The 24,294-nt window shown below is 33.0% G+C and overlaps 1 protein-coding gene across 6 annotated transcripts; it reads right to left on the reverse strand.

Annotated features, from left to right (window-relative positions):
• Nucleotides 1-884: 884 nt before the first annotated feature.
• LOC134270535 (abnormal spindle-like microcephaly-associated protein homolog) lies at nt 885-24,093 on the reverse strand. Of its 6 annotated transcripts, XM_062752774.1 has the most exons (10): nt 23,833-24,093; nt 14,004-14,253; nt 12,463-12,640; nt 9,823-9,954; nt 6,199-6,309; nt 4,673-4,801; nt 3,573-3,719; nt 3,285-3,443; nt 2,299-2,476; nt 885-1,777 (listed from the first exon to the last, which is right to left on the reverse strand). In XM_062752774.1, the coding sequence occupies exons 1-10, from the start codon at nt 23,984-23,986 to the stop codon at nt 1,773-1,775; spliced, it is 1,443 nt and encodes a 480-aa protein (XP_062608758.1). In that variant the 5' UTR covers nt 23,987-24,093; the 3' UTR covers nt 885-1,772. The 6 variants fall into 6 exon arrangements, with proteins under 6 accessions (XP_062608758.1, XP_062608754.1, XP_062608756.1 ...); XM_062752770.1 differs by having other exon boundaries at nt 885-2,476; XM_062752772.1 differs by lacking the exon at nt 9,823-9,954 and having other exon boundaries at nt 885-2,476.
• Between the last annotated feature and the right edge of the window lie 201 nt (nt 24,094-24,294).

Raw genomic sequence — 24,294 nt, forward strand, 5'->3', positions numbered from 1 at the left:
ACGGTAACTTACATAAGTTAGTATTCAGTTTCATTCACCAATTTACTAGGAACACAAATGTACTCGAATGAGCTCAAAGGCCTATTTTCTTATGGGGAAAGAAGCAGGGAGTGGAGGGAATACAGAACAGCTCCTTTATACTTGAATATACAAATACAAATGAATGCTATGATAAGGTATTCTTGAGAAGTAACATGTATAGTGAGTTCTTGGATAGTGCCAGTTGTATACAGACATCAAGATAGTAGTCTTGTGTAATGTAATCCAAGTACCACATCAAATGTAGGCATGTTAGAAATGTTTAAGGATAGAATATACAAGTTATTCAATACAAAAACTCTCACAGACTGTCTACAGTTTGTTATTAAACAAATTAATTTCAATTCTTTTCTGAAAAGGCAGCAATCTTTAAATCATATTTCAAAAATTGACTCCTGATTTTCCTTGCAATAGCTCCACATTTTAATGTTTAATATTAAGATATGCAGCAGTTGGGCAGCGCTTTATATCCATGATTTTCAGAATTGGCATCTTAAGTCAGATTCATTTTTATATTACAGTATTACAGATATAGTGAATTAATTTCATAGGTCCCAGTGACTTCGTTATAACTGAGTTTTACTGTAGCTGTGGAGCTGTCGTTCTTCAGTGTGTTCAATCTTGATCTCAGCTTAATACAACAAGAACTCCGTTATTAAAGAAAAAAGAATTTAAAAGCACCAATAAGTCAAAACTACCCACATGTACATCAATTGATGCATTGAATTTTCAGATTATATGTATAACAGCAGATTATCAAATGTATTTGAAAATGACATATCAATTGACTCATGTTCATCATCTCTCAGTCGTCACTTTTCTACAGAAGCAATTAGAAAACAGAATTTATGCATAGATGTGTACCTTGCCAGGTACTAAATTTTAATATAAATATTTATCTAAACCAATAAATCAATATAAGACTGTTTTACAACTGTACAGAATTTGGAAAATGCAAAATGGACAAAAATTGTACATGTATAAAAATAGTAACAGTAAATATGAATGGAATTAAAGACAGTCCTTTGTACTTTACACAGTACATTGGTAGAATCTCTGTGTTCTGGCCTGAAGACCCCACAATTACCTGGAGTGGAAGGTGTTGTCATTAAAACATACAACAAAACTGACAAAATACAATCATAGATAATAAAAAGAACAATGTTAAAGTTAGGCTAAACATAGCATTACTTTGTACTGATTTACAGTTTATGTATTTATATAAAGTAATACAAACACACCACACACCCCAAGTTTGACCATTCTATAGCAACACTACAAACTTGCTGTTTACAGAACTGCTTTAAGTGTACATGTCTTGTGAATAAACAGTCGATTGTGAAAATTTTATGTGATGAATCGGGTGTTTCATGTTCATAGTTGTTTTTATTGATATATTGTACCTCAATTTTATCAACTATTCTGTTTATTTTTATACATGTTTAAAATGAATTTATGCTATTAAACTTAAGTATGTTTATAATAAATTTTATTGAGGAAAAAAATGGTAGTTTTCCTTTGATTACTGAATGACTGTATAAATGGGTATGAAATTTCTTGTGTCTGTCTGAATGAAACGCGTATGACTGTTTAAACTACAGGTAGCTATCAAGCTAAAAGCTGGGTGTTAATGCAGCAAAAAAATCAAAAATTTGCCCGCACACGTGAAATGAGAAAACTTGCTTTGTGTGTGTGTTCATCACTCCTTCACCTGGGTCTGAAGCCAGACAATATCAGTCTGTAAAACAGAAATAAATCATTCATCACAAAGAAATCACTTGCATTTAAAAATCTGCATAAACATCATCACAAAAAATAACATGCAAAAATTGCAGTTGAGTATCAAACTCGATTTAAATACACATATAATCTGGGAAAATATAAACAAATTGTAGAAAGAACAAAATTTGGAAGAGACAATATAGAAATGAGCTACATGTAAAATTATTCACTGGAATTATAAAACGAGTTCCTAAAATACAAAGACAAGTTATTCTTTATCCTCCTTCTGATCCTTCATGTCTTTCCGTGTTTTATATCCTTTAAATCCGGCCTGGATTTTGGTGGCTGCCTTCTCGACCTCCGGATCATTTAAATCAATGTCTATTTTCTCCTCACTTCCTGCCTCCTGCGTGTCTTTGTCCATCTTATCCTTCATCTCCTTCCTGGTCTGGTAACCTTTGAACCCGGCCTGTATTTTCATGGCGGCTTGCTCCACCTCGGGGTCATTTAAATCAATATCTACCTTCTCCTCCTCACCTTTCTTTTCCTCCCCCTTCACTTCCTCTTTCGACATTTGTTCCTTGACTTCCTTTCTGGTCTTGTAGCCTCGAAATCCTGCCTGAATCTTTAGAGCTGCTTCCTCCGTTTCCTTGGCTGAGAGATCCGGCTCTTTACTGGTTTCCTCCTCAGATTTAGACTCCGGCTCCTTTTGATCCTAAACAGGGGAAACGAAGAGACACTGTATAAATATCGATAAATAAATTCACAAAATCCTACAAATATATGCATGTATTTTCTTAAAGACTTTTTTTTAAATCAAACATCAATATTTTAATTTAGATAATTAATGACACATTTCCTTTAATAAAAAATACTTCTGAGATTGTTAAATCATGCTTCCAATTTACATCTATCAATTACCATAATAAAATGAAGGTTACGGACAAAAACAAAATTAAAAAATTATGTGACAGTTGACAACATTAAAAAATTTAAAACTTAAGAGAACTAAAAAAGGACAGTTTGGAAATAAAAAGCTGAAAAAAATCTTCTGTACCTGAAAACAAATACAGTAATAATTACCGTATAAGTAGAATTTTTAGCGAGGATTTAACTTAGGCATTATTAGGGAGGGTGCTGACACCGCTAAAATTGAAAAATCGCTAAAAATTAATTGCGTATTATTTGTAATAGCTAAATCTTAAGCTAGCATTTTAAAATCGCTAAAATTACTTCTTGCTAAAAATAAAATACCGGTTCTTAGGAAGAAATTGCCGCTAACTTTGCATCTCACTAAAATGTCCACTTTACGGTAAATCATACATATAGTCTGAAAAGATTTCAGAAAATTAGGTTTCTGTTTATTTCTACAGGTTTCATGCAGTTAAAAAGGCATTCTGAAATAACGCATATCTGTGGGTTTCATGCAGTTGTTAGAAGGGCATTCTGAAACATAACAGTTACACACAGAAAATAAGGCGGGAAACATCCGATGTAGAACAATGTTGTAAATGGGCTCAAACCTTTGTAGGTGGTTTCTTAGCTTTTTTAAAGCGGCTAAATCCGGCCTGAATTTTGATGGCGGCTTTTTCGACTTCGGGATCAGTGAGATCAATGTCCACCTCTTCCTCGGACTCAGGTTTGGACACGGGAACAGGACTGGTGACTTTTGTGGAACTGCTCTGAATAGCACAGGGGAGGAAAAATAGGAAATGGGATTAAATATTTTGTGGGCATTTCAAAACATGAAATTTTGGTTTTCTGATGTTAAAAATCACACAAGGCATGCATAGATTGGTAAAGGGAGGAACCTGTTCTGATTTTCTATCCTTGTAATTTGCCCTAAAGCCAGTTTGAATTTTTAATGCTGCGTTCTCTACGTCAGGGTCATTAAGATCTATATCTACTTCCTCCTCATTCTTTACGATGTCAGAGGTGATGACCTCTGAACTCTGAACCTGTGCAGGGGTCAAGGATTACACATATTAGTCAAGCTAGCCTGATTAGTATGATAATGTTATCTGTCTTAAATGAATATGATGAATATATTATATTAATCCTTGTCTTTTTTAAATAAAAGGAATAACTGTCTTATTTTTCGATTTCATGATGATCAATTGATTGGCTTGCGTGATATTTGCTTAAACTCCGAAGGCGTTTATGCATAATATTATTATGCAAGCCAATCGATTGATCATCGTCATGAAATCGAAAAATAAGACAGTTATTCCTTTTATTTACACGCTCTTGATTCTGTCAATCCACGTGCTACAAGCTCTGCTTTTGTCTAGCTATTTGTCCCTCCCTGCATGTGATTTTTTTAAAAACGCGCCTATCGATGAACCAGTGCATTAATGGAGAAATAAAGTACATCAACTATTTGTAATTTTATCTCAGACAAAGACATTGGAAATGTAAATATACAGTGATAAAATAATCAAATGAACTAAAAAAAAATTGTATTGAAATAATTAAGTAATTTATTTTCTTTATTTTCCTCAATATCTTTATTTTCAGGACATAAGTATAAAATAGCAAAGTTATTAACAATTTGGTGAATTTCTGATCAAAAGCAAAACTCATATTTTGTCCATTAATTTTGATGCATACCTTTTTTTCAATTTTCAAGTTTTAATGGAATACTCAATTATTGTCAATTTTGCTTCAGGACAAAGTCTTCATCTTGATCAAAATTAATAAGCGTTGTGGCTTGCTAGAAATTCAATATTACATGTAATGGCATTTGATAATTTTTTTTTCTAACCTGTTTATTTTGAATGACATCCTTTTATAAAAAATATCAAGAAATATCCCATGTTCAAAATATAATGTTAATGATATTTTGCAGCTTAATTTTAAGGGAATTAGTAGGGTACAATGTTAGTAGCTACGGATTAATGCTTGTGCAAACCTTCTTGCTCTCAAATTCTTTGCGTGTCTTGTAACCTTTGAACCCTGCTTGAATTTTAAGGGCAGCTTGTTCTACATCTGGGTCAGTGAGGTCAATATCAACTTCCTCTTCCTTTTGGTCATGTGATTCCTGTAGTTATTTATAGCACACTGATAAAAAAGTTAGTCAAGCAAATGCAAAAAAAAAAAAAAATTAAATTAAAGATTAAGAATTGCGAGAGATTCATATATTACTGCATTCCACCTCCTTTTGATGATGATGTTAATAATTAATTAATTGTTGCCAAATATTAATTTTTAGTTAAATTTTACAACTCGATCCCATTTAAATATTTTTCAAAACCAGATCTTGAGTTAACTAAAAGCAATTTTATAATTTACAGATCAATTTTCTACAAGGTTGAAAGTTATATATAATTAGGCCTGAGCTGAGAGAGGTTAAAAATTATGTTATACTGTAAATCACTTCTTTATTCATGAGAATTTTATTTTCGCGTAATCACATGAGACAGTATGCTCACGAAAATGTAATTCTCGCTTATAAATTAGTATTCCATAAAATTATTTAGAGTAGTAACCACAATTAGTGAAAATTTTGTCTCGCTAATCAAGAGTCAATGACTATCTCGCGAAAATAAGGTGTCACAGAAATTAAGTGATCTACAGTACATGGCTTAGTGTAAATTTGTTGTTTATTGCCAACAATTAAAATTTGATCATTGACAAGTTAATTGCTGAATTATTGAGGCTAGGTTTTCTTCCATATTCTGTCAATCAAAAACCATTACCTAATCATCCCTCTTAACCATCAACCTGTGTCAAGGCTATTCAATATTTTAAAATGTATAAACTTTCTGGACTGAGATTATGTTTTCAAAATTTGAGGGCTTCACATTTTACCAACAGTAAATTATACAGTGGATAAAAGTGAAGGTTGAGCAATACATCAAGATACTGCAGAAAAGAACCTTATAGGAAAAGCTAATCTATAATATATAATGCCAGCCTAATCAGTAAAGGGCCATGATCAATTCTTTTTATAAGAGAATAGACAATGCAGCATCATACAGGCTCAAGTAATATCCATATTGGCACTGTTTAAGTGGTCTAATAATGATTTATGATCACAAAATATGATGGAATACATAAGCACTACAGAACGTCAAAGTTTAAAGCCTCCAGAGAAAGACCAAGGTACTACTGATATAATTATTCATCTATAGCACAAATATAAGGATATGATCATAAAAAACCTAACATGAAACCCTGATCATGAAGTCTATGCATGGAAAATCAGAATGCATTAATAATATAGCATGTGTATAAAGATTAAACAAACAGCAACATAGAAAGTATACAAGGCAGCTATGAACAAAGCTTTATATGTGGCTTATCAAAGAACAATTGAAGAGATCGAACAATTGGAGAGAAGCACAAGAGATAAACATCTGAGAAATGCTGAACCGTATAAAGAACACAGAGTACTTATTGAATGCTAAGTGGCTACTGTAAGACCTACAAACCAACCCTCAAATGCTTCATTTCTTTTCGTGCTTGGTAACCACGGAAACCAGCTTGGATATGTATGGCAGCATTTTCTAGTTCGGACTTGTCTAACTCACTTAAAATTCCTCTATCCTGTCAAGTGTACGTTAAAGTCATAAAGAATTAAAGTTAGTTATCACCACATTAGTTATATATACATATATAATAAATACACCTGTATTAATCACAGCTGGGGAAAATAATTAAAAATCCAGTCAATATTGTTACATAGCATTATATTATAATACAGTAACTTAAGATATTTCACAGATTCAAAATGCCAAGTTAAATTAATTATTTATTAATAAGCATCCATAGTGAGCAAGAAGTATTGAACTATAGACATATCTATAGTGATAATTTATGGACTATTAGGAAAACAGGAAAAGTAATGCTTTAATTACTTTACCATAGAATAAGTTAATATAACAACATGAGAAGTGAATATTCCATGCCAACCAGAAAATATTGATTAATTACCAGAGAATGCCAATAGGGAGCTCTTCATAGATATGAGGTAATTATAATCTGTTAATATTAATTAACATTAAAGTATCTCTGAAAGAACCAAGAGATAAATCAAAAAGATGGTGCAGGTATGAATCATACAATGTGAAACCAGTGACCTCCAAGTCACTTTGAAGACAACTCCATGACCTTGAAATTTTAGCATACATATGCACATTATTTTCATAATCTCTGCAATATATATTTCCCCTTTGCCTATCTGTAATAGAATATTGACACAAGAGATACTGAAATGCATTGAATCACCAGTTCTTAATGTGGGGAATCTTATTAACAATTGTCATTTTCCTCTCTAACATTGGAAGTCAATCCAAGTTTGTTTATTAACTCATATCTCATGGTATAACTAAGGCCTTGTTGGTAATTGAGAAAACTTCAGCCTGTACATGTAATTAAGCCACAAATATGAATTTACATGATTGAAACAACTGCAACTTCTCTGGCCTTTCTGACAAGTGGAAAAACAACCTTGAATGTTTTAGGCAGTCATCCATAAACATATCTTTATTATTTATTAACTTTGAAAGAAATGTGGGGAAACCTCCTATCTGTGGAATATTGACTTTGACTTCATTGAGTGCTAATTAAGATATTACCTAATATATACTATATATATATCATGCAAAGTTGTTTTTCTGACCTCTGGTGGAAAGGCCTGAGATGATGTTATTGGAACATCTAGTCCTGCTCAGCCCAAAACCTGACAATCCTAAACCTATGATTTTATAAACTGTAATATTCTAACAAGACTATTACATCTGAAAGACTAGCTTCCAGTAAATCTATGGTTATATTCCTGTTGCCCTGTGCTACAGTGACTAATGATCTCCCCCATAAGCTGAAATAAAATGTATGCGTGTGTGTGTGTGTCAGAAACTAATAAAAAACATTATATGAATACTGTCACTAATACAATTTAATTTTCAAAGTAAAACTTCTTAAAGTAAAAAAAAAAAGCATTTAATATTGATCTTTAATTGTATCACCTACAATGCATGAAGAATTATGAATTTCTTTAACAGTCTATTTATCAGCTGTAACAGTATTTGTCTGCGAGTCTATATGTGCAAGGCTATTTATTTAGTCAATTTTTTTCTATGTGTAAAAGACTTTGTCTATATGTAATAGTCTTTGTCTACCTGAAATAGTCTTTGTCTATCTGTAATAGTCTTTGTCTATCTGTAATAGACTTTGTCTATCTGTAATAGTCTTTGTCTATCTGTAACAGTCTATGTTTATCTGTAACAGACTTTGTCTATCTGTAACAGTTTTTTTCTATCTGTAATAGTCTCTGTCAATCTGTAACAGCATTTGTCTACCTGTAATAGTCTTTGCCTATCTGAAATAGTCTTTGTCTATCTGTAATAGTCTTTGCCTATCTGTAAGAGTCTTTGACTATCTATAACAGTGTTTGTCTATCTGTTACAGTCTCTGTCTATCTGTAATAGTCTTATTCTATCTTTAATAGTCTTTGTCTATCTGTAATAGTCTTTGTCTATCTTTAATAGTCTTATTCTATCTTTAATAGTCTTTGTCTATCTGTAATAATCTTTGTCTATCTTTAATAGTCTTTTTCTATCTGTAATAGACTTTGTCTATCTGTAATAGACTTTGTCTATCTGTAACAGTATTTATATATCTGTAACAGGCTTTGTCTATCTGTAATAGTCTCTGTCTATCTGTAACAGCATTTGTCAACCTGTAATAGTCTTGTCTATCTGAAATAGTCTTTGTCTATCTGTAATAGTCTTTGCCTATCTGTAAGAGTCTTTGACTATCTATAACAGTGTTTGTCTATCTGTTACAGTCTCTGTCTATCTGTAATAGTCTTATTCTATCTTTAATAGTCTTTGTCTATCTGTAAAAGTCTTTGTATATCTTTAATAGTCTTTTTCTATCTGTAACAGTCTTTGTCTATCTGTAATAGTCTAATTCTATCTTTAATAGTCTTTGTCTATCTGTAATAGTCTTTGTCTATCTTTAATAGTCTTTGTCTATCTTTAATAGTCTTTTTCTATCTGTAACAGTCTTTGTCTATCTGTAGTAGTCTTATTCTATCTTTAATAGTCTTTGTCTATCTGTAATAGTCTTTGTCTATCTTTAATAGTCTTTTTCTATCTGTAACAGTTTTTGTCTATCTGTAATAGTCTTATTCTATCTTTAATAGTCTTATTCTATCTTTCATAGTCTTTGTCTATCTGTAATAGTCTTATTCTATCTTTAATAGTCTTTGTCTATCTGTAATAGTCTTATTCTATCTTTAATAGTCTTTGTCTATCTGTAATAGTCTTTGTCTATCTTTAATAGTCTTTTTCTATCTGTAAAAGACTTTGTCTATCTGTAATAGACTTTTTCTATCTGTAATAGTCTTTGTCTATCTGTAATAGTCTCTGTCTATCTGTAACAGTATTTATATATCTGTAATAGTCTGTAATAGTATTTGTCTATCTGTAATAGTATTTGTCTATCTGTAACAGTCTTTGTCTATCTGTAATAGTCTTTGTCTATCTGTAATTAGTCTTTGTCTACTTTAACATTCTTTGTCTATCCATCTATCTGTAACAGCCTTTGTCTATTCTAACCATGTCTTTATATTAAACTATCACAAGGGTCCTGACATAATAACTTGTACTTATTAATGGCCTGTGAAAATATAAAAATTGCAATAGTTAAAAATATATATATTGCAACATATCTCAGTTCCAATAAAGATTAATAAATAAAGTTACAGAGTGTGCAAGCACCTAGTGAACTATAAAAGACCCATCTAGATCTTGGAAGTGAATTATATGCTGTATGCTAATCGCTGAAAAAGATCCACTATACTCTTTGTCAGTTAGTTCTCTAGTGCTATGTAAAATTTTAAAAAAAAACTCCATCTGATTACATGGTGCTATCTATTCAAGATGAATAAAATCTACTGTGGTATTTTCTACTTAAATGTTTGGTGCCACGAAGAAATAGAGATCTACAGTGCTACCCTCCACCTTAAGTTGCGGTGCCATCTACATACAGAGTTGTTTACCCTGTATAGCCCGCCACCTAGAGCTGTACGTGGTGCCATATTAAGACACAAACCTCGCTTTTCTCCTTCATTTCTTGTCGAGTTTTATGGCCTCTGAACCCGGCCTGAATTTTAGTGGCAGCAGCTGCCATTTCTTTCTCACTGGGTAACTGGGTATCTGAATTATTTTCTGCAACACTCTGTTCCTAGAAAGTTAGTAACAATTCACACTGTTAAACACTTATTATTTAATATTAATGATTATTAAACCAAAGTGAAAAATTGTTTGCCTGAAAACTGTAGGTGAATTTTAAGTGAAAATCACATGTGCAATGCACCCTCCATTTCTTTAAAAATAAATTCTTAAACCAACTTAATTTAGAAACTTCAAAAAATGATACAAAAATATGATTAAATCTTCATTTAGCATTATGAACTTTTTTAATCAGTTGTGCTCATAAATCTGTAGAACCACAACTTGAAATGCAATTCTTGACAAACCCACATTAATTAGACAAAAATTAAACAAAACCTGAACAATTTTTTTTTATTTTTAACAAAAACTTTAAAGAACAAATTCAGATTGATTTTTGTGGAAAAAAAGGATTAGTTGAATGAAAAAAAAATTAACAGACCAAAAAATAAAAAGTCAAGTAACATTTCTACCTGTTGGGTTCAAATTTAAAATAAGCTGCAGATCTCAATTCAAGTGGTACAAAGTATGGCCAAAATTGATATATAATCCAGTGCCACAGAAAATTGCTGACTATAGCGATATAAAATCCTGATTTGTAAAAAAGGCGAGAATGGACCAATTTGTGCGAGTTCCGAATCTTGAAGCGAGTCTAACGTGGATATCCTGTCAATGGATGATTTCCAAGCTGGCAAAATTATTGATTACTGGCTGACAAGAAGAACCCGTTTATTAATCTGTACAGAAATACTTTTTTGGAAGCTATTGCATAAAACTAACACAATTTATATTGATGCAGTAATATTCAGAGCAATTTCTGCATGTATCCCGCTAATTTTTGTCACCTATTCTCTTCCTGTATCTTATTGATTTCAGTATAGATAATTATAATGAGAACACGTTATTGGATCTTTATTGGGTTTTTTAGCACATTTACTTTGAAACAAATAGCTATATCTATAATGTTGTGTAACTTTGCACATGTTGATTGCTTGTCCTTTTTTCACTGAAATGGATGTTAATTGCTTTTTACACCATATTTCAAGACACTGCCTTGATTGAAATTAGTAATTACACCTAGAAATAGTAATTTTTTCATCAAGGACCAATTTATTTCACATTTTCCTACAATGCTTCATCTGTCACTTATCCTAATACAATGCAAAAAGGAAATTATGCATTTTAAAAGTACTTTCAAAGTTAGTTGAAAACTTTTAAAACATTTTTTTGTGGAAAATGTCTCAGAGTGTTTATTAATATTCTGTCTGACTGAAATCAATGGAGTGGGTAGACTTAAGCTTTTTGCGCACAAGATGCCCCTTAAATCCCGCTTGAATTTTACATGCAGCTTTTTCAAACTCTGGATCATTGAGATCAATATCGATAATGTCTGAATCTGTCTTTCCAGTTTCATCGTCACTTTTTTCCTGAAGAAAAGGATATCATAGAACTAACAAAAAACTTATCAGCTTCCAGGTTCATACAATTTTATATCAAGTCCTAAATATTGATCAAAGCGAAATGCTAAAGTCAAGAATAAGCAAATATCCCAGAGAATATAAACCTTGATATTAAGTATAAGTATATAAATTTCATGTTTTATAAATGTAATCTACTAACTGTACAAAAATACGCAGAGAATAAAAAGAAGTTATTTTGACCTTTAAACCCCTCCCAGTATTTATGGTTTGTTTCTACTGTGACTCCCTCTTTGGATCAATTCACTTCGATATGTGGCTGATGAGGATTTGTGAGAGTAAAGAAGACCATTAGGCTATATGTGTCAACCTCCATTACAGCCGATTAGATGCTAGGTATCATAGGCCCACAAGAGACCCACGGATTTACAACTAAGCCACGGACATATAGTGGAATCAATTTGTGGAAAACATGATTTTGATTTTTGCTTTCAAATAGTGTCCTGGGATGAAGCAACTGGTTTGCAAATAATTAACCTATGATATGCTGAAATGGCCCTGTCATTAAGTTGCTCTCTTTAATAACAATGCTGTAGTGTTACACATAGGATCTGACAATCCATTTTCATTGACAGTAAAATATAATTTTGAATAAAATAAGTTCAATAGACCAAGCGATGGCATTGAGATAAATTATAAGCAAAAAGCCAAACCATAGTCTCAATTATCTACACATCAAAAGCACTTAAACACAAAAAAAAACTATCAGGCAATTAAATCATCAATCCTTACGACCTCCTTATAATAAGCATTAAATATTGCACATTATTTCTAACTATATGTTAATCCTTGATTATGATTTCTATAACTTACCATAAATATCTGTACATGTAATAAAATCAATGAATTTGAAATAAAAGCCAAAAAACTAGAATGGGAATATTTTCCAAACTGTTTCTTTTTTCATTGTAATTTAATTATATGGTGCTGGAGTGACATTAGCAATACAATGTACAACAAACAGTCACACTCTATTTAGCCACATTTGCTGTGTGTTTACACATCCTTACTAATTTAGTATGCATGTGTTGACCTTGACATACCTTCCTATCCTTGACCTCTTTGCGAGCTTTGTAACCTTTGAACCCTGCCTGGATTTTGACAGCAGCCTCTGCCACCTCTGGATCATCCAGGTCGATATCGACGCTGTCCTTACTACTTCCTGCTTTAGAGAGCCTCTCTTCCGCCTCCTTCTGCTGTCTGGCATACTCCTCGGGGTCTCTGGAATAACAACATATAATGTCTAAAGATTGTCCATCAAACAAGGGCCCTCAGGGAGCAAGTAATTGTTAAAAACAATTCACAATTACTGCAGAATCATTTTATTTCTTGGTAATCAATGTTTGTGGACAAGCCAAATTTTACACAAAGTTATCATTACTGCGGATGTATAAGTTAATTGTTGATCGAAGGTGACTGACTCTTGTAATTCCCCTTATCAAAATGAAATCCATTTAGATACCATTTAAAAGCCATTTCTTTTCTGACCATTTAAAAACCATTTGGAAGCCATTTTATTTCGTCAAATCTTTCAAGAATTCTCAACAGAAAGGATGACCATTTAAAAACCACATTTTTCATTTTATCTCCATTCAAACCCCATTCAAACTCCATTCAAACTCCATTTTTTGGGGCCCTGTAACATGCAAATTAACCATTCCAAAACCATTTATGCAAATGAGATAAAAAATGAAAAATAAATGGTTTTTGTTTTAGTCATTTAATATCCATTTTTCTGGAATATTAGCTTTTGTCATAATTTTAAGAGTCTCCATTTCAGATTTAGGTATAAAAAAATCATTAATATTAATCTACTTTGCAATGCTTAACATTCCTCTAAAAATTGACTTCTACCTAATCAATTTTAGCATTGGTATTTTAGGTATTATCTTTCTGTATGAACAATTGTGCATGCAGAAATACTTCTCCATATTCTAAATTATTCATGATCACAGTGAAAGATATTCTCTCTCTTCTCACTCCATGTGTTTTGAGAAGTCAAGCTGATCACACTCATAAAGTTAGCATTTCCCATGTTTAATCAATAGAATCCAAAAAGCAATCAATAGGATTAACGACTCAGCTTGATTATATATACAAACATAGTAAACTGGCTTTTTTATGACCATTCTCTGTAATAACATGAAGTTTTATAAATGGGAGAAGTGGCATACTCTCATATTTCTTAAAACTTTCTAAGATAAAAGTCATTTCATGGAACAAAAAGCAATCAATAGGTACCTGCTTGATTATATATAATTCAATTCTCTGTAATAACATGAAGTTTTATAAATGGGAGATTATCATTGTTCAAGCCAGGCATTGTTAGTGTGTCATGACTACCATACCAAAATACTAGCTGTACCATTAGTTTGAAAATGGCATTTTAAAATCCTATGGTTAAAATTTGCAGCAATGCAAACAAGTGACAATAAGTGAATGACTCTTGCATGTTCCATGTGACCAAAGTATGTACTACCGGACACATGCTTTTAGATTGTCCACCCAAAATAACTCTGTATCAAACTATTAAATTAAATTTTCTGTGAGAAATCTAGAGAATTTTTTTTTCTTGTTTACTCACTTCATTTCCAGGACTTTTTGTCTGTCTTGGTAACCACGGAAACCTGACTGTATTTTGACTGCGGCTTCCTCCTCCTTCATGCCCTTGACTTCCTGTTCAGCATGGTGCCGGCGGTACTCCGTCTGGATTTTGAGGGCGGCCTCCTGCTGCTGTGGATCCCCGGGGTCAGTGCTGGAGCTCTGGAAGGAGTCATTGTTGTAGAATCGATCCTCTAACCTCGCTCCATGGACAGCGGGATCATGCCCAGTTTCTGTACAATGGAAAAAAACATTAGTAAAACAATTTAAATAAGCTGTTTGAAATGCCTTTTGAAAACTGTGCATACATCCAACATCATAACTCTCTGACAGAACTATAAAGTTACTTTATGTCAGCAATTAATCGGTAGGTACAAATATGTAAATACATACCTAAAATAATATTTAATATTGACATTTACATTCATCCATCAACTTTTCAGACTCTAAGTAGTAAACCAGGGACACATTATAAAATACATAGTTTTCATCAGTATGTCTCTATATGAGAGACACTGCAATCTTGTCAAAGACATAGGAATCCCTCCTATAATCTGACATTCCTGTAACCTGACATTCCTATAATTATAAGACATTCCTATAATAAGACTCTCTTTACCAGGAGTATCCGCGGGGAAGCTGGTACACGAGGCTACACTATGAAATGATGACCTCTTCTTGCCGACAAACTCCCGAATTCTAGAGAACTTTGTTCCCATGGCCTGGCTTTTACTGTTCACAAGTCAATATTCGGCAATGTACAGAACTGTATATCAAACATCTGATATCAAGCATGCCACTGGTGGCAGCAATGGTAATCCATTTTCTGGTCTCAATGGCTCAACGGTTTTCTTTCTTTTAACATTTATCCAGATTTTGAGCTGAATAAGAATCTCCTCTTATTAAATAAATCCTCCCTGCCAATATAAGAGTGACGTGATGGTCCTACCGGTGAATAGCACTACCTCTCCATTCTCCCCTTTCTGTTGATTCATCAATGATGCATTGGTACCCTTTTACTTATAACTATTGCAGCAATCAATAAACTAACAATAATTTACAGGATCTAACAACGCACAAACATTTACAGTTTTCAAACAGTTTTTAGTTCAGTAAACTAATACAACTGTATCACAAAATCAATAGCAACAACAACTCCACTCAAATTTGAAACAATTTCCTGTAAGCAACTCTTAACTGAATGTTCAATGTAAAATCAAATCAAGCCTATAAATGCAATGAAAAACTAGAAGTCTCTGTCGAGACTGTAGCTCTACTGGTTTTTATTTTTAAAAAAGGAAGAGAAAAGTAGCAGTTGTACTTGAAACTTTGCGAAAGCAATAAATAGAACAATTATCCTCAATTAAATTTCTATTAATGGAAAGATGGCAATCACACTAAAACTGTAAGAGGAGTAGCCTTTTAAATGAATTTTATTGAAATTTCTATTTTCAGTTACCTTGTCAACAACATTCATTGAAATCAAAAATCGATGAATAGGATTATGAACCTTAGAGTAGTCTACTTTTATGCCAAGTTAGTTTTAAATCAAACCAAACCTTCAGGAGTAGCAGCATTTTGAAAGTACGAGGGGTGATTAAAAAGTTCGCAAACTATCTCTATATCTACAAAACCACAATTCAGATTAGAATGAAATTCGGTACACACATAGCCATACACAAGGTCTATAAATAGCATATGCTGAATAAAGTTTCTCTCCTTGTTTGTGACGTCACAATGTGAAAATGACGTCACTATTAAGGTCACTTGTGATGAAAAATGGTTGTCTCAGTCGAACTCGTTCAACAAACGACTGTACAATTTATTGTAATATCTTAGAAATCCCTCTACAGTATCATATAATAATTTGTACACAGTTTATTGAGATAAATGAGTTCCTATAAATTCATTTAATGATTGGATTAATCGTTTAGTGAAGGAAGGCTGATGGTTAAAAATGATACTTGTCATCTTGCCCAGTGAAAGCAAGTTTGAAAAGATATGTATTTTTAATTAAGCAATTTGCTATCAAAGACCTCCAATTAGCACTTTGAAAAATAGTTGAATATTTGAACAATGATATAAGTATTAAATACCTAAGATATCGTTTACTTAAGCTTTTAAACATATTAGATATGATAACCAGAAGTCTCTGTCGAGACTGAAGCTCTACTGGTTTGTACTTATAGCAAAGGAAGAGAAAAGTACTTAAGCAATTGGGAATTGAAACTTTACAACAGCAATAAATAGAACAATGATCCTTGATAAAGTCTCTTTATGTTCTTAGTGTAGTCTACTTGTGTGCCAAGTTATATTGAAACCAGACCAAAACTGTAGGAGGAGTAGCATTTTGAAACAATTTTACAGAAATTTCTATTTTTAGTAACCACGACAACACCGTTCATGGAAATCAAAAACCGATAAACCTAATTATGTATCTTAGTGCAGTCTACTTGTGTGCCAAGTTATATTGAAATCAGACCAAAACTGTAGGAGGAGTAGCATTTTGAAACCATTTTACAGAAATTTCTATTTTTAGTAACCACGACAACACCGTTTACCGAAATCAAAAATCGATACGCAGAATTATGTATCTTAGTGTAGTCTACTTGTGTGCCAAGTTATTCTGAAATCAGAGCAAAACTGTAGGAGGAGTAGGAGCATTTTGAAAGAATTTCACAGCAATTTCTATTTTTAGCAACCACGGCAACATCGTTTATCGAAATCAAAAACCGATACACAGAATTATGTATCTTAGTGTAATCTACTTGTTTGCCAAGTTATATTGAAATCAGACCAAAACTGTAGGAGGAGTAGCATTTTAAAAGAAATTTCACAGAAATTTCTATTTTTAGTTACCACGGCAACACCGTTTATCGAAATCAAAAACCGATATACAGAATTATGTATCTTAGTGTAGTCTACTTGTGTGTCAAATTATATTGAAATCAGACCAAAACTGTAGGAGAAGTAGCATTTTGAAAGAATTTCACAGAAATTTCTATTTTTAGTTACCATGGCAACACCGTTTATCAAAATCAAAAACCGATATACAGAATTATGTATCTTAGTATAATCTACTTGTGTGCCAAGTTATATTGAAATTAGAGCAAAACTGTAGCATTTTGAAAAATCGTTTACAGACAGACGGACAGACAGACAGACAGACGGACGGACGACGGACGCATTACTATCGCATAAGTTCTTCTGGTCTCTGACCAGTAGAGCTAAAAAGGATGCACCCATTCTCTATCCACCTTGAATAAAGGTCTCTCCTGAGACAGAAGATTTGTGTTTTAATGGTCGTCATGCTTATTTTTTGAAAGGATGTTATTATCCACCCATTCTGTTGCCGAGATATGACCATTTCTGACAAATTAACTGTTCTTGTCATAAAAATTAACTCACATGGAAAGAAATATAAAACTCGGAAAAATCGGGGAGGATTAATTTAAAATATAATCAACATTAAAACCAAATATTGTTTCTTGTATGGAAGTTATTCAATTAGTTTGCGAACTTTTTGATCACCCCTCATATTTCAAAGAAATTTATACTTTTTTGTATAACGAATAATGTGTCTAAGTGTAGTCTACTTGTGTGCCAAGTAAGACTGAAATCAGATCAAAACTGTAGGAGAAGTAGAATTTTGAAAATATTTCAAATAAATCATCTTCGCTATCAAAGGGTATATGACACGCTACTCTCCTCATAGACCCTTGGCATATGGTGCAGTCAAAAGAAGGGACTGTTTTTCGTCACGTGATCTCGAATCTACATGGCATGCACAGATTGCCTCAGTGACAAAAATAAAGAAGCATATTTTAAAAAAAATTAAATGAAAGTTTTTAAAGAATAATTAAGTAGCAAGTATTAAGTTATGTCTATTTGTCATTCAAAGTACAAATCTACAGCTTCAATATAGATTTTTCATCACAAATTTTGCAGATATTGGATGGCACTATAGATATGAATTGATTCATAAAATAAAATGTTATCTTACGGATCATTGTCTATTTGTGTTTTTCATTCCTGAGATTTAAGAGTCAAGATAATATGTCCCAAACTCAATTATCGTCATTTACAAAAAACAACTGCTGGTCGAAGGATGTAGATCAACTCTACAACTTGAGAAACCAGAAGTCTCTGTCGAGACTGTAGCTCTACTGGTTTGTACTTATAATAAAATGAAAGTACTGAAAGCACTCATGGGAGTTGAACATGGTGTAAATAAAATCTTTGATCGGGAGGTTAGGTGAGTGAACAATATTACATGTATTAATTATTATTATGTCTGTATTTTCAAATACAGACAACTGTTTCACATTTTTTGAGTTGGAACAATCTTGATCGAGAAAGATATTCAGAGACATTGAATAGCAAAAAAATACATGGGCCATAATGCTTGCCTGCCTACATTAGTCCTTTTTTATACCCCCTGCTTGAAAAGCGGGAGGGAATTTATTAATCGTGATTTCCGTCAATCTGTTTGTTACACTTTAGGTATACCCATCTCTTATTCGCAACTCCTCTAACACCACTGAACAAATTTTTCATAGAATCTTTATTACATATTGCCGTTGTGCTTCTTCTATTACTTTTTCATCATACACAATTATTTTGGGTTTCCCATTGCAAAACATGCACACTGCCATTATATTCATATTAGAGGCGGTTGATTATTTATATCACTGCTCACTGTCTTCAAATTTGTAATATATTTTTTCTTTGCACCTTTACCCATGTGTTATGAAAATTTCAGTTTCGCAGGAATAATATCAATGTTGATAAAATGTGGATTTTAACACAGCATCCTAGGGCCTTTTAAGAGCTAACAGATTTGTTATATAAAACTTCTCTGTGAATAAAAATGTATTTCAATCACACGAACATTATACATGGAGTACGTCAGAACTTAATCTTTTTTAAATATTGTGAAGAAAAGAGCAATACCAAGTTAAAAACAAATATTTGTTGACAAAACATAAAAACAGTGGTATATGTGAGAGTTTGTGTGCGTACAAATTATCTGGTATGTAAATGAGGTTTTCCTTTTATAAAAAAAAATATACTTCATTTTGTTGTTTTTAATCGCGATTTTACGAAAACATTGGTGTCCGTTTTAGGTTTTAATATTTATAACAGAGTACTAGTTTTACCGCTTTTGGCAGGTGATACTGCTGATTAAGTAATAAATATGCATGTTTTCTAAAGTTTTTGTGCATTAACGAATTCAATTAAACCAAGAAAATGTTCATGAAAAGTTTGAATAAGACTAAATTTAACGTTTGCCGTCAGTATGTAGAGTTGTCATTCGTATCTCTTTCAGTGTATGACGCTACACTAAAACTGAGTTCCATTACGAAAAACTTTCATGGTTCTTTATAATTTAGTTTTACATATGTACTTTGAACGAAATCTAATATTCAAAATAAGATTACTTTATCATTACATTTACTTACATTATGAAAATTAGATTAAATCAGGAGAAAATGACATGAACTATTTGTCGCGGATGTTTATGCATGTTTTCTGTTGAATATCATCGGAGTAAATCAGCCGACACAGTAGCCTCGCTTTCGTCTCTATGTAATCAACACAAACATAGTTCAACTCCCAAAAAGAGAAAAGTAGCAGTTGGGACTTAAAACTTTACAAAAGCAATAAATAGAATAATGACAAAAACCAACAATACACAGAATTATGTATCTTAGTGTAGTCTACTTGTGCGCCAAGTTACATTGAAATCAGACCAAAATTGTAGGAGGAGAAGCATTTTTAAATGTATTTCAAAGAAATTTCTATTTTAAGTAACATAACGGCAACACGGTTCATCGAAATCAAAAACAGATATACAGAATTATGTACATAAGTGTAGTCTACGTGTGTGCCAAGTTATATTGAAATCAGACCAAAACTGTAAGAGGAGTAGCATTTTAAATATTTTTCACAGAAATTTCTATTTTTAGTAACCACGGCAACACCGTTCATCAGAATGAAAAACCTATGTATAGAATTATGTATCTTAGTGTAGTCTACTTGTGTGCCAAGTTATATTGAAATCAGACCAAAACTGTAGGAGGAGTAGCATTTTGAAAAATTGTTTACAGACAGACAGACAGACAGACAGCTAGACAGACAGACGGACGACGGACGCATTACTATCGCATAAGCTCTTCTGGTCTCTGACCAGTAGAGCTAAAAACTCCAACCCAATTTTTTATTAACACTGTATGCCAAGGGTTCATGAGGAGAGTAGTGTATCAGAAACCCTTGGCTAACGAAGATGAAGAAACTTCTATCTTAAGTAACCAGGAAACTCCTTTGATCAAAATCAAAAACTGAAAACGTGTGCACAATGTTATGTTGAAATCAAACAAAACTGTAGGAGGAGTAGTGTTTTGAAGGTATTTCAAAGAAATTTCTATTATTTAGTAACCAAGATGATGCCATTCACTGAAATCTAAAACTGATACAAAAATTATGTACATTAGTGTGTCTACTTGTGTGCCATGTTATATTGAAATTAAACCAAAACTGTAGGAGGAGTAGCATTTTGAAAATTGATTACAGACAGCTAGACAAACAGATGAATGACAGACACCATGCTAATTACTGAAGCATAATAGGTCTGATTGTGTAGAGAAGAACTCAATGAAGAAAAGTTCATCCACAGCAATTAATGGAAACAAAAACAGAAAGAAATCATTTGATTGACTCAGACTAGATAAACTTATAGCACTAACTCTGCTCCAAGTAATTTTAAAAGAACAACTTGGTTAGAGAATGCTCATAGAGCTGGAAATCAGAATGATCGGAATTCGTAGATTCAAACACCATCTGACAAATTGAGACAGTTTTTTTCTGTATATGCCAATTGTTTAGGAGATTGATCCCTAGGAACTTCCTTAACTTCATAAGGATCAATCTAACAAAATGTAGGGTTGCCAAAACAAGAGGCCCAGGGGCCACAGCGCTCACCTGAGCACATCAGCTAGGAAAAAGCACATATCAGATCAGAACTGAAAGTTTACTAACGTTGGGGGGTTGGTTGGGGGGGAGGGGGGCTTGAATTTTAACCCCCCAGGGGATCATGATTTGAACAAACTAGAATCTACACTACCTGAGGATGATTCCATATATATATTACTAATCATGGCTTTGAAGTACATGTACTTGAAAAGAAGATTTTAAAAGGTTTCCCTAGATATTCCTATGTAAAACTTTTAATGGTCATTATGGTCCCACCCTAGCCCCTGGGTCATGATTTGAACAAACTTGAATCTACACTACTTGAGGATGAATTTCACATGAGTTTCATCTTTCCTGTCTTAATGGTTCTTGATAAAAAGATTTTTAAAGATTTTTCCTATATAAATTCCTATGTAAAACTTTGATCGGCCATTATGGCCTCACCCTACCCCAAGGGGTCATGATTTGAACAAATTTGAATCTACACTACCTGAGGATGATTCCACATGAGTTTCATCTTTCCTGGCCTAGGGGTTCTTGTGAAGAAGATTTTTAAAGATTTTTCCTATATATTCCTATATTAAACTTTGATCGGCCATTATGGCCCCACCTAGCCCCAGGAGTCATGATTTGAACAAACCTGAATGTACACAACCTGAGGATGATTCAACATGAGTTTCATCATTCCTGTTCCTATGGATCAAGAGAAGAAGATTTTTCCTATATATTACTATGGAAAACTTTGATTGGCCATTTTGGCCCCACCCTACCCCCGGGTCATCATTTGCACAAATTTGAATCTACACTACCTAAGGATGATTCCACATGAGTTTCATCTTTCCTGGCCCAGTGCTTCTTGAGAAGAAGATTTTTAAAGTTTTTTCCTATATATTCGTATGTAAAAGTTTGATCAGCCATTTTGGCTCCACCCTACCCCCAGGGTCATGATTTGAACAAATTTGAATCTACACTACCTGAGGATGATTCCATATGAGTTTCATCTTTCCTGGCCAAGTAGTTCTTGAGCAGAAGATTTTTAAAGATTTTTCCTATATATTTCTATGTAAAACTTTGATCGGCCATTATGGCCCCACCCTAGCCCCGGGAGTCATAATTTGAACAAATCTGAATGTACACAACCTGAGGATGATTCCACATGAGTTTCATCTTTCCTGTTCCTATGGAACGTGAGAAGAAGATTTTTCCTAGTATATATTACTATGTAAAACTTTGATCGGCCATTTTGGCCCCACCTTACCCCCGGGTCATCATTTACACAAATTTGAATCTACACTACTGAGGATGATTCCACATGAGTTTCATCTTTCCTGGCCCAGTGCTTCTTGAGAAGAAGATTTTTAAAGATTTTTCCTATATATTCCTATATTAAACTTTGATCGGCCATTTTGGCCCCATTCTACACCCAGGGGGACATGATTTGAACAAACTTGAATCTACACTACCTGAGGATGATTCCATATGAGTTTCATCTTTCCTGGCCAAGTAGTTCTTGAGCAGAAGATTTTAAAAGATTTTTCTATATATTTCTATGTAAAACTTTGATCGGCCATTGTGGCCCCACCCTACCCCCGGGGGTCATGATTTGAACAAACTTGAATTTACACTACCTGAGAATGCTTCCACATTAGTTTCATCTTTCCTGGCACAAAGGTTCTTGAGAAGAAGATTTTTAAAACATACCATCAAATTTTCACTATTTCTCAATTATCTCCCCTTGAATAGGGGTGTGGCCCTTCATTTGAACAAACTTGAATCCCCTTCACCTAAGGATACTTTGTGCCAAGTTTGGTTGAAATTGGCCCAGTGGTTCTTGAGAAGAAGTCGAAAATGTGAAAAGTTAACGACAACAACGACGATGACAACAACAACAATGACGACGACAGACAACGGACAAATTTTGATCAGAAAAAGCTCACTTGAGCCTTCGGCTCAGGTGAGCTAAAAACATGCTTGTCAAACATTTGTCATAAGTTACTTCTTTTCAAGTATTTTGATGTGGATTTATGATATAATTGCCAAATAAAAATTTTCATTTTTTGCTCTGTAAATTTAAATCTTATTAAGAATATTATATCCCTAACAATTTATTATATCCTATTTGGGCCATTGGTCCCAATTAACCTGTCTGAGACTGATCACCGACAATACACTGTAACAACTAATCTTTTCCAAACTGCTCGGCACTTCATGAAAGTTGTGGGTCTCCCGGATAAGACCTTAAAAACCAACGGCCCTGTCATAGCAGGCTTTGGTATGCATGATGTTGATTCATCACTGATCAATGGTTCTAAGTAAAGATATAAGTTTGAAGCCACTTCACCTATATATTGTGTGACATCTTTTTTTTGTGCAACTGTGAAAAATTCTCAAATGGAATGTAAATCAACATACAATTTAGGATAACAAAAATTAAGTGTAAAATAAAGTCTTCATTAAACCCTTGCATCTGCGATTGTGTCCACAAAGTCCTGCACTACTCAAGAAATCCTTGTGAGCCAAAATACTACATCCCAAAACATAGCTTCATTTCATTTCATGATGATATATATCTCGTTATCAATAATTAAATGACTTCACTGAGACTAAAAGTTTTAATATTTCATATCAACTATTAAATATAATTATGATATTAGTCAACTTTAAGAACTTAAGAAAATTTTTAAAATTACAAAACGGTAAACCAGAGGAAATTCGAGCTAAAGTATTTCAAACAACACAAAGGATCTAAATTTCTTTCTGTATCCCATGTTTTCAGATAACATTTGAAAAAATACAGTAAATTATAGATAATTACAATTAGAAACCTGACTGATACTTACGTTCTCTAACTTGAAGAAGTTGTTGGAAATACTTGGCACCAAATTCGTATATGTTTTCTGGCTGGCTTCTCAAGCATTCTCTCGCTAAACCCTCTAAAATATTCTGAAAACCTTTTGGTACCCTGAGTTTAGTATTTGAAAAGGGGACCGCCATTATAAAGCAATAAAATTCCCAAAAAGTTTAGCTTGACAACAAACACGAGTTTATCCCCTTCTGCTAAAATATGGCTGCCGATTGTAAACGTCACTGGTAGCAACGAGATCAAAGGTCAAATGAGTTTATAGCGGGAAAAATCAAAGGCCTAGGCCTTTGGGATTTTCAAAAAAATTCAATATTTTTAATTGTATTAGGTGGTGATTATTGAAATTAATTTTTCTCAAAATAACGTGTTTTTTTTTCATTTTAGATGACCTAAGCTGTTATATAAGTTCGGACATGTTTTAATGAACTAGATTTTCAAA

Source organism: Saccostrea cucullata, unplaced genomic scaffold (genome assembly GCF_032062105.1).
Source record: "Saccostrea cucullata isolate Sc308-1 unplaced genomic scaffold, CSIRO_AGI_Scuc_v1 ctg281, whole genome shotgun sequence".
In the NCBI taxonomy this organism is placed as follows: Eukaryota; Metazoa; Mollusca; class Bivalvia; order Ostreida; family Ostreidae; genus Saccostrea; species Saccostrea cuccullata.